This window comes from Octopus sinensis, linkage group LG7, assembly GCF_006345805.1.
Source record: "Octopus sinensis linkage group LG7, ASM634580v1, whole genome shotgun sequence".
Classification (NCBI taxonomy): Eukaryota; Metazoa; Mollusca; class Cephalopoda; order Octopoda; family Octopodidae; genus Octopus; species Octopus sinensis.
In genome coordinates, this window is record NC_043003.1 from 104,473,285 (window position 1) to 104,490,501 (window position 17,217).

Genomic DNA, 17,217 nt, shown 5'->3' on the forward strand with positions numbered 1-17,217 from the left:
AAACTCATTCCTGGGGAAGTCTATGTATATCAGTCTATCGATACAACTCCTGACCCACAGGACGTCATCAACTATCCAATAGAGGTACTCAATTCCTTTGAGCACCCCGGACTACCACCACACTTTCTCAAACTTGAAGTTGGTGCCCCTATAATGCTCATCAGAAATTTGGTTCCCCCAAAACAATGCAATGGCACACGTTTGATCGTTAAGTCCTTATCTCCCACCGTAAGCTTATATGAATATTTGCCTGAATAATCATCATAATTCAGTGCAATTATTAACAGTACTTTCAAGCAATTCAGCCCCGAGCAACGCCGGGCAATTCTGCTAGTATATATATATATATATATCTCAGTCAGTTGTTCATAAGTCTGAAAAAAAGCACGCACTAAAAATCTTTTGAGCAGTAGTATTTAATGTAGTTTTGGTTATGGCCACCTGTCTGCACTTAGCAAAATAGGTGTCCTATCAAACCTGGCTGGAGGCACATAACCTCTCTACTACTGGAGACAGGAATATCTCCTGCAGAAGAGAGGTTATGTATGTCTCTGGCCAGTAGGTCTGATAGGTCGCTGATTTTGCAAAATCAATGGTAACTCCCTGACTGGCCATAACCAACAACTACATTAAATATATGTGTGCGTGTGTGTCCCACCCACAAGTAACAACACATTTTTCACCCACCATACCCTAAGAAGCCGAAATACATCTCTTTTAAACTGCATCTTTCTCTTCCTCACATTCCTATGATTGTTTTCCAATACCCTTTTTCTGCCCTCACTACTCTGCTCACTATATCACTGCTCCCCCACCCCCTATTTTACTACCCACGTTCTATGCTCAGATCCTTATTACTTGTGAGTACACACTAGCACTACACCATCTCTCTTCTACTCTCTCTTACACTTTTGCTGTTTCCTACTCTCCCCCTCTCTCTCTTTCTCTTTGGTCACTCTCTCCTCTTCTTTTTCTTCTGATTAGGTAACCAAGTATCTCCTTTACATTAGCACAATTGTTTCTGGCCTCTTTCTTGTACCCCCCTCTCTCTCTCTCTCTCACTCTCTCTCTCTTTCACTGGGTAACCATGTACCTCCTCTATAGCAGGACACCTATTTCTGCCTCTCTATTTCTCTGTCACACTAACCTTATATCATTTGATACTGGTTCACCTCCTCTAATGAACCCCTCTGTTGTGGCAAGACACCTGCTTCCGTCTCTCTGTCATCTTCAAAACTTTCATCCTCTGACACAAGTTCTCCCTCCTCAAATGCTCCTGCCCCTCTCATAATTCCTTGTCTTGCAAGTTGCTTGGTTACCCCGCCCCTGCTGGTGTCACATTAAAAGCATCCAGTCCACACTGTAATGCGGTTCACCTTTGGAAGGGCATCCAACTGTAAAAATCACACTAAAACTGCCAGTGTCACATAAAAAGCACCAAGTCTCCTCTGTGGAGTGGTTGGTGTTAAGAAGGGCATCCAGCCGTAAAATCCCTGCCAAAACAGACAGTAGCCTAGGGTAGTTTTTCTACCTGGCTGGCTCCTGTCAATCATCTTACCCATGCATGGAAGATGGACATTAAACGATGATGATGATATATTATTCACTTATATATTGAAATATTATTTTACCAAATAAAATATATAAATTTTTATACTTACTACTGTCAAAAACTGGATTTGAAACAACAGAAGGCAATGAAATGGAAAATTTATTGTCTTCTTTGCTATAGAGGTATGCCTGGAAATTAAGTCTCACAACATTCAGTGACATATTCTTGCCTTGCTTTCTGGCTGATTCTTCAGCATCATTGATTTCATTCTCTAGAAAAGACAATAACAACAATGAAATAATAATAGTCCCTTCTATTATAGGCAAAAGGGATGAAAGTTTGGGGCAGGGAATTAGTTGATAACATCGACCCAGGACTGAACTGGTGCTCATTTCATTAATCTGAAAGGATGAAATGCAAAGTCAACCTCAGTGGAATTTGAACTCAAAAGGTAAAGATGGACGAAAAGCAGATAAACATTTCTCACAATTCTGTTAGCTCATAGCCATGATGATGATGATGACTATCATCATCATTTAAGGTCTGCTTTCCATGCTGGCATGGATTGGATGGTTTGAGATGGAGCTAGATTGCAGGGAGCTGTCCAGACTCCAGCTGTCTATTGACGCAATGGCTTCTACATCTGGATGCCCTTCCTAACACCAACCACTTAACAAGTCCTCTAGAGCCAAAGCCCACGCTTCACCAACACGTAACATAGTTGTACATACACAGGCACCAAACAACCTACCTTTCACTCTAAGGGAGAGGCCCTTAGTTAACTACAAAGGTAGAAGCTCTCTGAACTTCGCCCCTAATAACTACACTTTCAGAACTCCCTTCCCCACTGCTAACTTGGTCTCCTAGGTAACAGAAGTTATCTACTATGTCTAATGATCTACATGAGCATTTCGGGGAGCCTACTGTAATAATAATAACTAGCAGGACTCGTGAATATTCCATGGAATTAATGGTAAACTTATTGGGTTATTTCTGAAAACATTATCCAAAAAACCTGAAAGTGTAGCCTGTGTTGTGTCTATATCAAAAGCTAGTTGCTCATCTGCTATTCACTGAAAAGTGAAGGAAATTGGAATACAATGATTACTTAATGCATTTTATATACACACTTTACATACTTTATGCACGGTTGTATAGACTTAATACACAGTACACTCCCTCTTTTTGCTGGTGTCACATTAAAAGCATCCAGTCCACACTGTAATGCGGTTCACCTTTGGAAGGGCATCCAACTGTAAAAATCACCAAAACTGCCAGTGTCACATAAAAAGCACAAAGTCTCCTCTGTGGAGTGGTTGGTGTTAAGAAGGGCATCCAGCTGTAAAATCCCTGCCAAAACAGACACAGTAGCCTGTCACTCTTCACCTTTACCTTTACCTTCTTCTAATCATGTGAAAGCATTACAGACAAGCTAAGTAATGGAGGAAACAAAAACTTCATTCAAATTATGTCTGATCTTTAGAATACTTCTGTATGTCTTCTCAAATCACAATCACAGGAAAAAACAAAGCTGATAAATATGCTCAAGTATTGCAAAATAAGTTTAATAACCAATAAGCATCAGCTTGGATTACACTTTACTCAACCAACACAGGAAGGTGGCCAATCAAACTGATTATGTAAACAGAATTCTGATTGGTTGAAAGTGTCTTCTTATCTCAAGCTCTGATTTTCTGCCTATCCCTGTCAGAATCTTTGATGCGGAGTATCAAAATTTTAATCCCTTTCACACTTATAAAATGTCGAGCAAACTTTAAAATTTGTCATTATCGTTTTGGCCAGGAGACCAAACTGACAGTTTGGTAACCCGCTAAAATAAACATTAAAAATCGAAAGGAGAAAATAAACAGCTTCACAAGTTTAACCCAGTGTTTATTGAACAAGAGACACATGAAATTTAAGAAGCGACTTGTTAGAATATACACGTCTGTGAGGAAACATAACCAAGAATCTACCATACCAAAAGAACTGGTAATACATACATTACAAGTGTTCTGTGAAGAGAACATAAGATTGCTGCATAATTCAACATGAATGCGAAAAGACATTAAACATCATATAAGGTAAATGAAGGTTTCTATAGGAATGGTAAGTCATATTCACTTAATGAGTTTACATGCCCAAGGATGAATTATGATTTTGTCATCAACATTAGATGCAGTAAGAGCTGGTGGCGGCGATGTTGGTGGTGATGAATTTCATTGTCCTGATGCAGAGAAAGCAAGCAATAGCTTCCAGGAGGCAAACACAAGCTAGAACTCTTAAGCAGAGAAAAACTGATCTATTTAAGGAAATTGCGGGGCTCCATTGTGATAGAAACTCCAAGCAATGTAAAATGTGGCCTGGACCGTGATTACCAGCATGAACATCAAACTTCAAAAAGTAGTTAACCATTTAATGATTTCAGTAAATTCATACAGAAAAAGTAAGCATGATAACCGTCCAACATAAATAAAAGTCAACTTCATTATACTTTTTCTGTAAAAACCTATTCTGACATTAAATGAGTCAACTTCCGGTATGAATGTTTATATTTGTATTTCATTTTTCAACAAAAAAAAAATTCTGGAAACAATCCACTCATGTAATTTATGTACCTTCTAAAGTTTATTTTTGTTTTTGTGAAAAAAGTGCGTAAATTACATTTTACAGTAATTGTTCATGAACTGTCATGCATGAACTTGGAATATATCCACCTTGCAAATTCTGATTTCACATTTCAAGTACTTCTATTCTGGGCTCCAATTTATCATCACTTCTTTTTTCTTCTTGCACTAACATCATCAAAATGCAATATTTGTAAAATCTGTTGAAATCTTCCCCAGCTCATAATTTTGTTGAATACTGGGCGGCCATCTTCATGACTCCATAACTGTGTGATATTTTCATGTTTAGATTTATAAACACTTATAAGAAGAATCAGTCCAATGAATTTCTTTAGTTCAGAGTGATCAATTTCCCTTCCATTTATCGTTGTAAACAACCTGACCATCAACATTTGTCCATTTATCTTTGTAAACAACCTGACCATCAACATTTGTCCATTTACAAATTACTTCAAGAAGATTCTGGCACATAAAGATAGTAAAACATGTTTCAATGCTATCACAAGACCTTTTAGCAAAATGGGATGGTCCACATTCTTGGCGCACAATATTGCAAGATGAAGTTCTTACTGCTACTTGAGTAAGAGGATTAGAATGCCAAACTTCTTGTTTGTCTCTAGAAACATATTGTTCATTCATAACTGGGTGGCTTGTAGATAATTGTCTTTGAGTATCTTCATCTGATGACTCAGAACCTAAACTGTTCAGCACACAATCACTTTCACCATCATCTTCAGAGCAATAGAAGGAATCACTACTATCTTCTCATTTTTCATCTAATTCCAATAACCTTTTCAATATTTGGTCTTCATTCAAGTTTTCATGTCCATGCATATTGCAAACAACAACTGAAGTATATGAAACTTGATAGCAGACTAAAGGCAGATTTTGCTCTCACATATTTATACTGTCCTGAAAGATGATGCAATGTATTGTAAGAATTGCATCATCATAGAAATATTGCATCACCCTATAACCTAGCAGGTTGAAGGTGATGTATACCACACAAATTTACAGGAATAGTTTCATAACTTTGCCTATTTTATCTAAAATTCAGCAAATAAATTTAATACAATTTTATCTATTTTATATCTGATAAATATCTAGGAAATTTTGATACTGCTTTTACTCTATTTAGAATGTCAAGTGTATTGTCTGAATTTAATTCGAGAGACCAATGGACCCATACAGTAATGAATGTATAATGTGAAATTTGCTAGCTTTTATAAACATATAGAAATTTTCCCATTTGACATATAAAAGAGAGTCAAGAAAAAATGGGAGTCACAAGAACTGAAAAAACTGAAACTGCTCCATTGGACCCATTGATAGAAGGTTAAACAAGAGAAAGATGCTAAGGAAGAAAACAAGAAAAATAACACAAGGGAGATAACTAACGTTGCAGTAACCTAATGTCAAGCAAACATAAACAAGATATTAATGATTTACTATATGGCTGGTGGCCTATTTTTAAATTCCATCAAGATGTATTTCTTAAAGTATGGACATATAGAAAAATTTTCATTCCTGGAATTTATGTAGTTGTTGGAGGCTGCCAAGTTCTTAAAGAGATACAGTTCTTCAAGAGAATATACTGAAGATTTTTCGGCATCCTTGTCCATTCCCATTGTTGGACATTATCTATTAAGTGGTACTTTAAGTTTTGGGAGTCTTCTACTCTCGGGTTCAAAATTCAAAACAATTCAAAATATTCTTCATGCTAGATTAAATGACATATTGTTTTGGTGGGTTTGGGGTGTCATGAAATGTACAGTAAGTACTGCTTAAAATCTGTAAGTTTGCAGTTATTGTCTTTTTTTATGTTTATTTTCTTTGTTTTAGTTTTTTTTTTTGGTGGGGATTATAAAATATCCTTTTATTTTATTACATATATAACATGTATGAATATAATACATATCATACAAAACCACATTAAAATACAAATCCAAAACTGAAGAAAATATAAACATGAGCAAAGAAAGAAGAAAAAAAGAAAAGGGGAAGGAAAAAGAGGGTGAAAGAGAAAAAGAAAAACGGAGGGAAAAGAGGAAGAAAAAAGAAGGAAAAAAGACATCAATTCAACACCAAGTATCTCAATTAGTCACACACCACATGGTTCACCGGAACCTACTGAAGCAAGCCAATATGCTCGCAGCATTACCACGGGCAACGGTAAGGCTAAGGTGTTGGAACAGCCAAGCACCCACCTGGATAGCAAAGATTGCTGACTGTGATGGTGCACCATTCTGAAATGTGTGGTATTATTTATGTTATTAATTAGGGTTCTAAAATCATTAAGCTTGTCAAGGCCGGGGTCCACAGAATAAGGCAGTCATCCAAGGAACACTTCCAATTTCCTAATAAATATTTATGGAAGTTGATACCATTATTTTAGTCTAGATTGTTCATTTTTCAACTATTTCATAACCCAATAATACAACACAATCAACGTAGTACAAATTCTAAGTAACTACCACCCAATACTAAAACACAACTTATACAACCCAAATCTAAAACACAATTCACACAACACATACGAAGCATTATCACTATCCAACAAAGTAACACAACTCACCTAATCCATGTGCTACACAAAGATGAAACACTAATGCAAGCAACACAAGAAACAACACAACAAACCTTAAGACCACACAAAACAGATGTAGCACAATTCAGGTACCAACATAATTCTACATTCCTAAAAAAAGACAAAGCTACACGCATCCAAAAAATATGGAGAGCTACCTTGTGGAACTGTAGAAACTCACAAAAAAAACTGTTGAAACTATAATAATAATAATGGTTTCAAATTTTGGCACGAGGCCAGTAGTTTTGGAGAAGGGGTAAATCGGTTACATCAACCCCCGTGATCAACTGGTACTTATTTTATCGACCCCAACAGGATGAAAGGCAAAGTCAGCCTTAGTGGAATTTGAACTCAGAACATGAAGACATAAAAAGTGCTGCTAAGCATTTTGTTTGGTGTGCTAATGGTAACCATGATAATAATAACAATAACTGTTTCTCAATTAGGCACAAATTAGTAACTTTCTTTTAATTTTATTCTTTTATTCGTTTCAGCCATGCAGCTGCAGTTATTATTATTTTTTTTAAGGGAAGCAGGTTAGTCAATTAAATCAACCCAATACTTGAGTGGTGTTTTATTTTAACAATCCTAAAAGGATGAAAGGCAGCGGATCTTTTCGGTTTGAATGGCAGTTTTTAACATAATTTCTAGGTAACTAAAACATTTTAAACTTTGTATACTGGTAGAATGTGTTTATAAAACATCTTTTTCTCGTGGCTTTATTGAGAAAATTCTATAGTTTGTAAGATATTTGTTGTTTTATTTCTTCAATTTCAACCAATCACTGATGTCTATTGAGGTAAAAAACATTGTGCTGTATGAATATGTCCCTCATTTAAGAAAAATATTGGGTTTATTTACATTTGTGAAGAAAAAAAGATACCCTTCTCCCCATCCCTAACCCTAAAACAGATTGAAAATAGATCGATACTAGGGTTATAATTATGGGTAACAATTTCATATGACACCGCTAGAAAAAACTGCCGTTCAAACCGAAAAGATTCAAGGCAGCTTTGGTGGTTCTGGTTTCAAATGCTGTCAGGTCAACTTTGCTTTGCATCCTTTCAACATTGATAAAATAAGTATTAATCATGTATCGGGAGTGATGGGATTGACAACACTTACCTTAAATCTTCTGGCCTAAATCAGAAACAATACACAATAATCATGAAAATAATACAGGCTTCAAATTTTGGCACAAGGCTAACAATTTTAGAAGAGGATAAGCCTTTTACATCAACCCCTGTACTTGACTGGTACTTTATTTTATCAATCGTAAAAGGATGAAAGGGAAAATTGATCTTGGAAGGAAAAGAGCTGGAAGAAATACTGCTCAGCATTTTGCCCTATGCGCTAATGATTATGCCAGCTCACTACCTTAATAATAACAACAATAATCCTTTCTACTATAGGCACAAGGCCTGAAATTTTGGAGAAGCAGGTGGGGGTGGGGATTTAGTCAATTACATCAATACCAGTGTTCAACTGACCCCTATTTTATCAATTCCAAAAGAATGAAAGGCAAGGCAGACATCAGTCAGGTTTGAACTCAAGACTCAAAGCCCAAAGAAATATCAATAAGCATTTTGTCCAGCATGCTAACAATTCCGACAACTTGTTGCCTTAAATAGTAATAATAATAATAATAAAATTATAATTACCATCAGCATTAATAGACGTGTCATTAACATTACCAGAATCAATACGTTTCTTAAGAATCATGGATTCTAAGATTCGTTCTCTCAGAATATCGATAACTTTACGCTTTGTCACGTGCATCACACCAATGTTTTGCAACCTGCAGAGAGAAAAGAAGATAAATGAAAGTATGAAAAAAACAATTTTAAATATGAAGAAGCACATTGGGTAGTAACTGTTACTTCCTTTTTGCTTACCCCAAGAAACTATGAAAAATGGCAAATACTTCCTTCAAACATTGCTTTCGTTACATTTATTCAAACCATTTTGTTATTTTGTTACATTTATTCAAATGAAGATGTGTTAATTTTATTTTAATGTAATAAATATTTTTGTTGAAAATTAGTATTATTTCACTATTTTGTACAAACCCCAAGAAGTTATGTAAAAGTTAAATCATAATTATTGTATGTATACTATATTTTCTGATTTTACTTATGCTGGTAAAAATATACTTCCACAGTTAACCAAAATGAATTTTTTGCTCAAGCTGGCAAAAATCACTGGAGCATCAGACAAAATACCTTACAGTATTTGCTATGACTCTTTACATTCTGAGTTCAAATCCCAGCAAGGTCAATTTAACCTTTCATCCCTCTGGGATCAACAAAATAAAATACCACTCAAGTACTGGAGTCAATGGTATTGACTAATCCCATCTCCTCAGAATTGATGGTTTTGTTCCCAAATCAAAAACTATTACTACGTTGCTATTTGAAATGTAAATCAACACAAAATTTTGATGGAAAATTTCATTCAGACCACTTTAAAACATGAAATTTTACATCATAGAACCAGGGGTAGTTTTAGAAAAATTGGTACTACTTAACCCTTTCCCCTGTGAAATTAAATTTCATGGTTATTCCAGTAACGATGCTAAATATCTACCAAAAATACAACTGGTATTTTTTGCAAGTCATGCTGCTTCAATAAACTTGAAATATTTCAACAAAAAATAGTTTCAAACATAACAATCTGCAACAAAGACTGATACATAAAACTGCTTCCCACAATAAGAGGGTTTTTATTGTTTAAAAGGGTTTATTGCTGCTGTTTATCAGATACTGGTTATGACAATACATGTATGCCTGTTTTGTTTTCATAAGTTTTGCATCAAAATATACCACCAAACCTTAGTCGCAATTTATATTCCTAATACTAGCTGAATGATAACTGAGTTATTTTACTAAATTCTTTGTTATATTTAAAATAATTGAAAGACACACAGAGCATCCCAAAATAAATACAGTAACGAAAGGGTTAACATAGTTCTAGGTAAATAATTCTTCAGATGGCAGGATGATCAAGGTTAGAATACTTATAAGTCTAACTATTCCAGTCTGATCTGAAGTAAAACAATGTGTTAGTGAGACAATGGCTCAGATATGAATAGCTTACTTGCAGGTAGGATTGTTAGTACTTGGGACTTCAATTGTGCAAATACCCTTGCTGCAGTTTTTACCAACAAGTTCGTGAGCATGTAAATAGGGTTCAGGATCATCAGTGACCAAACTGACGACAAAAAGAGCTGGTCCTTTATAATTCAAGATCTAAAACAGAATACAAAAACAAAAAAAAAAGACATTTTAATTGTGCCATCGTTAGTGTCTGTATCAAATGGTTATCAAGTTGACAATATCAATGGAAACAATGATAATGACAGCTTCAATGAGGACTGCAATGATAATGGTAACAATGTTGACAATGGCACTAATGAAAACTGTAATATTGAAAATGGCAAACATTGGAATGCAAATGTTCAATTCTGTTTCACTCTATTGCACTCATTATAATTCATCATCATCATCATTTAACGTCCGCTTTCCATGCTAGCATGGGTTGGACTATTTGACTGAGGGCTGGTGAACCAGATGGCTGCACCAGGCTCCAATCTTGATTTGGCAGAGTTTCTACAGCTGGATGCCCTTCCTAACACCAACCACTCCGAGAGTGTAGTGGGTGCTTTTTACGTGCTACCGGCATGGGGGTCAGTCAGGTAGTACTGGCAACGAACTCACTCGAATCTTTTTACACATGCCACCAGCACAGGTGCCTGTAAGGCGACGTTGGTAACGATCACGCTCGAATGGTGCCCTTTTACATGCCACCGGCACAGAAGCTCTGGCAATGATCACGCTCGGATGGTGCTCTTGGCACCCTACTAGCACGGGGCACGAGTGCCAGTAAGGCGACGCTGGTAACAATCACACTCAAATGGTGCCTTTTATATGATTGTTATTCATTTAATGGCATGGTATAGTAAAGTCAAGAGATCCAAATGTTCAATTCTGTTTACTCTTGCTGTAAATATAAAAAATTCCATCTCTTCATTTGTTTTGTTTTTTTACTTGCTATCTTATCCAAATGTCCCATGGTTTCATCGACCATCCTTAATTCTCAAAAATTTCACTGCTCTTCCTCTCTCTCTCGGTTTTGTTAACCACTTGCTTTCCCATGTTGATTGTTAAATAGTAGCTCAATTTGTTTGTGGCTATGCCACATCAGCTTTAGCTAGAGAAGAGGGCAGCCACAGTGGATTGCCATTCAAAGTGCGCCCTCCCATCCCACTCTCACCACCTATTTCTTTACTACCCACAAGGGGCTAAACACAGAGAGGACAAACAAGGACAGACAAACAGATTAAGTCGATTATATCGACACCAGTGCGTAACTGGTACTTAATTTATCGACACCGAAAGGATGAAAGGCAAAGTCGACCTCAGCAGAATTTGAACTCAGAACGTAACGACAGATGAAATACCGATAAGCCTTTCGCCCGGCATGTTAACGTTTCTGCCACTCCCACCACCTATACAGGAAGATGCATAATGCTGCTATCCCCCATCCTAGGGTCTTGCTGGTCCACACCTTCAGAGTTGGCACATTGAAAGGTAGATCTAGTGAGATTGTTGAGATGCTTGAACAGAGATGTGTAGATTTGCGCTGCATCCAAGAAGGTGGAGAGGAAGTTCTGCTAGGTTCCTCACAGGCAAAGAACACAAGTATAAGATTTTCTGGGTAGGGAACACTGATGGGGTCGGAGGCATGGGTATACTCCTTGTGAAGAAATAGGTTGATAAAATAATTGAGCTAGCCAGAGTCTGTGATAGAATACTTAGGCTTAGACTAGTGCTGCAACATGGGTTAGCAACCATTATCTTGGCCTATGCTCCTCAGATAGGGCTACCTGATGAACAGAAAGACCGATTTTATGACACCCTCTTGCAGACTACATTGTCAACAAATAACAGGGACCTTCTCTTTGTGACAGGCGACTTCAATGGACATGTTGGACAACATCCAAGGGGCTTCCATGGTGTGCATGATGGCAATGGATTTGGTTCCCGCAATGAGAAGGGAACCAGTCTGCTGAAGTTCTCTGATGCAAGTGATCTTATGATCTGTAATATTAAGTTCAGGAAACCTGTCAGTCACTTGTTCACCTACCAGTCTGGTGGGTACGCTAGTCAGATTGACTACATTCTCATCAGGAAATAAGAAAGATTGCTACTTATAAATGCCAAAACTTTCCCAGCTGAAGAATGCACCCTACAACATAGGTTAGTAGTTAGCAACTTCAAGATCAGGGCTAAATGGCTGCCCAGAAGATCTGGAAGCTTAAGGATCCTCTGAATGGACAGAGATTTAGAGACGCATTACTTGAAGCTTGACAAAAAAGTGGAGGATATAGCATCACATAAGATGGAGGACAACTGGAGGTTCCTACGGGACAACCTGTTGAGGGCTACTGACCAGATCTGTGGCTAGTGCAAAGTTCCCTCTCGAGCTAAGGTAACCTGGTGGTGGAACAATGTAGGTGACAGGGCCATTAGGGAAAAGAAACAGGCATGGTAGGACTGGAAGTGTGATGGTAGCAGAAAACTGTATCAGATTGCCAGAAGGGAAGCTAGGAGACAGGTTTATTTAGCCAGAGGGGAAGCAGATAAGAAAAAATTTGCCAATGTTCTGCATTGTGTGGACCAGATTCTTGAAGCGTTTTGAATTGCAAGACAGTGTGTGAGAGAAAATTGCGATGTCATAGGAGAGAAATGTGTCCACATGGATGATGGCTCACTTGCATTTTATGATGCTGCAAAGACAGAGGCTTGAAGACACTACTATGAAAGGTTGCTAAATGAAGAGAATGAATGGGAGAAAGAGAGCCTGCCAAATGTCAACAGAGGAACCAGCTATTCAAATTGACAGTATCATGGTAGATAGAGCAATTAAGGGTATGAAGACAGGAAAAGCCCCCAGCCCATCAGGAATCACTGCAAAGATACTTAAAATATCTGGCAGTGTAGGATATAGTCACCCATATAGTTAACCAGGTGATACACGAAGGAGCCATACACAATGACTGGTGTAGCAGCACCATAGTCAACTATTACAAAGGTAAAGGTGACGCATTAGACAGAAATAATTACAGAGGTATCAAATTGTTGCATCAGGTGATGAAAGTCACGGAGAGGGTCATAGCCCAACTAATTAGAGAGAGAGTTAGTTTAGATGAGATGCAGGGAGAAGCACAACTGATGCTCTATTTCTGGTAAGACAGCTGCAGGAGAAATTCCTAGCCAAAGATAAACCTCTGTACTTGGTTTTTGTTGACATGGAGAAAGCCTTTTCATCATGCCAGCGTGATGAAAAAAAGCATCCAGCATGCAATGTAATGTGGTTGACATTAGGGAGGGGATCCAGTTGTAGAAAGCATGTTAAAACAGGTATTGGCGCTTGATACAGCCTTCCAACATGTTACATCCTATCAACCCTGCCAACACGGAAAACAGACATTAAATGATGATAAAGCAAAAATTAGCTTTCGTTGGAGCAAATAGTGCAAAGGTATCAATCATCTCAATAAAGTTCATTTAAGACTTATTCTAAGAGAGGAGGAGGAGATATTTACTTACTTGTACTGTTGGATAAGTCCTTTTAGACTTTTGGCTATGGGCACCTTGCAAACCTCCATGAGATGGTCCTTCACACTTGTATCGAAATCTGAATCCACGTGACTGTGGTTGTTCAATGAAAACTAATTTGGGGGTTGTTTCTGCAAAAGTGAATAAAAAAATAATATATATATATGTGTGTGTGTGTGTGTGTGTGTGTGCAGGTAGCAAGTAAAGAAACACTGTTTCAAACCTGTGCTTGAGGAGATCTACTGAGTCAAGTACACCAACATCAAAAATCAATGGAAACTGTAGTTGTGATCCCTGGGCCGGTGGAACGTGAAAAGCACCATCCAAACATGGCCGATCCCAGCGCTGCCTTGACTGGCTTCCCTGCCGGTGGCACATAAAAAGCACTAATTTGATCGTGGCCATTGCCAGCCTTGCCTGGCACCTGTGTCGGTGGCACGTAAAAATTACCCACTACACTCACGGAGTGGTTGGCGTTAGGAAGGGCATCCAGCTGTAGAAACTCTGCCAGATCAGACTGGAGCAGCCTTCTGGCTTCCCAAATCCCCAGTCGAACCATCCAACCCATGCTAGCATGGAGAACGGATGTTAAACGATGATGATGATATATATAGGTGCAGGTGTGGCTGTGTGGTGAGGAGCTTCCTTCCCAACAACATGGTTCCAGGTTCAGTCACACTGTAGCACCTTGAGCAAGTATCTATATATATAAAATTGAGGATATGTGTCTGTCTGTGTCTGTATGTGTGCATCACTAAAGCTCGAGAACTACAAAACCAATTTCATTCAAATTCCCACCTCTATCTCAACTTCTCTTCCTCCCACCCCTTCCACACCAAACGAGCCATCCCCTACTCCCAGTTCCTCCGCCTCCGACGTTTGTGCAGCCGCGACCAGGATTTCGAGACCCAATCTCAATACCTGGCCCGCATGTTCAGACTCCGAGGTTACCCACCCATACTCCTCTCTGATGCCCTCACCCGCGCCTGTCGCATCGACCGCACTACCGCCCTGTCTCCTTCCCCCCGCCCACCCCCCAACCGCACCCCCTTCCCCCTCCTTTTCCACCCCTCTACCCTACCCCTTCGTCGCAAGATACTACGTGCCTTCCGTCGCCTCCAGCTTGATCCCACCACCCGCCCCATTTTCCCTAACCTACCCCTGTCCTCTTTCAAACGAGCCCGCAATCTGCGTGACCTCCTGGTCCACAGCACCCTCTCTCCTTCCCCCTCAGCCCCACACGGATCATTCCCTTGCTCTAGATCCCGCTGCAACACTTGCCCCTTCATCACCAACACCACCGCTGTCACCGGCTCCAACCTGCACACTGTACGCATTAGGCACTCTTTTACGTGCACCTCGTCTGGCCTTATTTACTGCATTAAATGCAACCTATGCGGGATGCTGTATGTAGGACAGACGGGACGCCGGTTGTCCGACCGTTTCACTGAGCACTTGAGGGACGTTCGCCTAAACTCTCTTTCTCCCGTCGCACGCCACTTCCGCTCGGCCGGCCATTCCCTAGATGACATCTCAGTGTTTGGTCTCGCCCCCCACCAAGGTCGCCCACTTTCCAGGCTCCACTTGGAGCAACGCTACATCTTCACCCTACAAACTACCACCCCACACGGACTTAACACAGCCCCCTCCTCTTGAGATCCGGTTTTTTTTTTTTTTTTTGTTTGGACCACCACCCACACCCACCCACCCACCTACCCCCACCACACACCCCACACCCACCCACCTACCTCCCACACACACCCAACCACCTACCTCCCACACGCCTGTTCACACACACACATACGTAGACCCATCTACGTACATACATTCACACATTTAATCACACACACTTACAGACATACTAGCACACACTAACATACAAACCAACATGCAATACACAACACAACATACATACATACGCACACACACACACACACACACAGACCACACATACACACATACACACACACATACATACGCACATACATACACACACACTCACACACACACCACCGCACGTACATACTTCACACACACACATGCAAACATACATGTAGGCACATACATACATACATACCCACACATGCACACCCTTACACTGAATGCACACACACATACACCTTTTTGCATCCAGGCAGCCCCCCCTCTTTTCTGCTTTCCGGTTTTGGCTGATGGATCCTCGGTTCCCGCGTAGCGGGGCGTTCGAGGGCCTTTGCGCTCGCGCGCCTTGGCGCGCGCTGGGGGCTTGGTCGGCCCCTTGGGCTTGCGTTGTACTGCTTGTGCGTTGTGTGCGTGAGCGCGCTTCGTGTGTGTGGGCTTGCTTCGGATGTGCGCGTGCGTATGTATGCATACATACCCACACACTCGCATGCATCCCTACCCACATACATACACGCACACCTACTCACACACACACATACACACACATACCTGCACACACACACACATACATACATACACATACATACCTACTTCAGACATACACACACACAGACATACACCCATACACTCACACTCACACGCATACACACACACACATACACACGCACACGTACACATACACACACACACACACACACCTACATACATCATTACACTTGTATACACATACACTTACATTCATACACACACACACACCTACACAGCCATACCCTCACTCAGACACACACATCTACCTACACCACACACACAAACACACACGGACACACACACCTACATACATACATCTACACACACACGCCTACACACATACATACACACATACATAAACACACACACATACACATATACACACATACGCACACACACATATACTTATACACATGCACACACACACACAACATACATACACCCATATACATACATACACACATACTCCTATACGCACATACATACACACAGACATACACACATACACACTCACACAAACATACACACACACATACTTACACACACACTCACCTGCACGCGCACACACATGCATGACAAACACCCATACACTCACACTCACATACGCACACACCAACATAAACACGCACACGCACACACACCTACACTCCCACACACATACACACGCACCTACATACACACACGCACGCATACACACATACATTACACACGTACACACACACCTACATACACATGCATACACACACACACACAAACATGCACGGACACACCCAGACATACACACATACACCTATATACACACGCCCACACACCTACATACACACACGCCCACACACCTACATACACACACATACATACACACACATACACGGACACACCCATACATACTTACATACATACACCTATACACACACGCCTACACACCTACATACACACACATGCATACAACACACACACATGTACGCACATACACACACATATACGCACATACATATATACCCACACACATGCACACACACACACACATACGCACATGCATGCATGCATGCACACGCGCACACCTACACGCATACACGCACGTACACATACATACATACACACACGCATACATACACCCATACACATACATGCATCCTACACACACATACATACACACTCACACATACATACACACCACACACTCACTCACACACCTGTATGTACGCGCACACACATGCACATACACACACTTCCCCACACCCACACGTACATACATACACACTCACAGACATACACACACACACACACACGGACATACATCTATGCACACACATACATACACACACATACTCACATACATTCATCGGACACACTGCCACCCAGACATACACACAGACACACTCACACATCCACACACATACATACTTACGCGCATACTCGCAG

At 40.0% G+C, this 17,217-nt stretch overlaps 1 protein-coding gene across 4 annotated transcripts in view; it reads right to left on the reverse strand.

Moving 5' to 3' along the window:
• LOC115213852 (nuclear factor NF-kappa-B p105 subunit) overlaps nt 1–17,217 on the reverse strand; it is a 105,642-nt gene that overhangs the window by 67,231 nt on the left and 21,194 nt on the right. For all 4 annotated transcript variants that reach the window (XM_036505042.1, XM_029782791.2, XM_029782792.2 and 1 more), the window contains exons 3-6: nt 13,378–13,517; nt 9,863–10,014; nt 8,428–8,564; nt 1,662–1,823 (exon numbers count right to left, since the gene is read on the reverse strand). In XM_036505042.1, the coding sequence (XP_036360935.1) occupies nt 1,662–1,823; nt 8,428–8,564; nt 9,863–10,014; nt 13,378–13,517 (591 nt within the window). The remainder of the gene's footprint in view (nt 1–1,661; nt 1,824–8,427; nt 8,565–9,862; nt 10,015–13,377; nt 13,518–17,217) is intronic.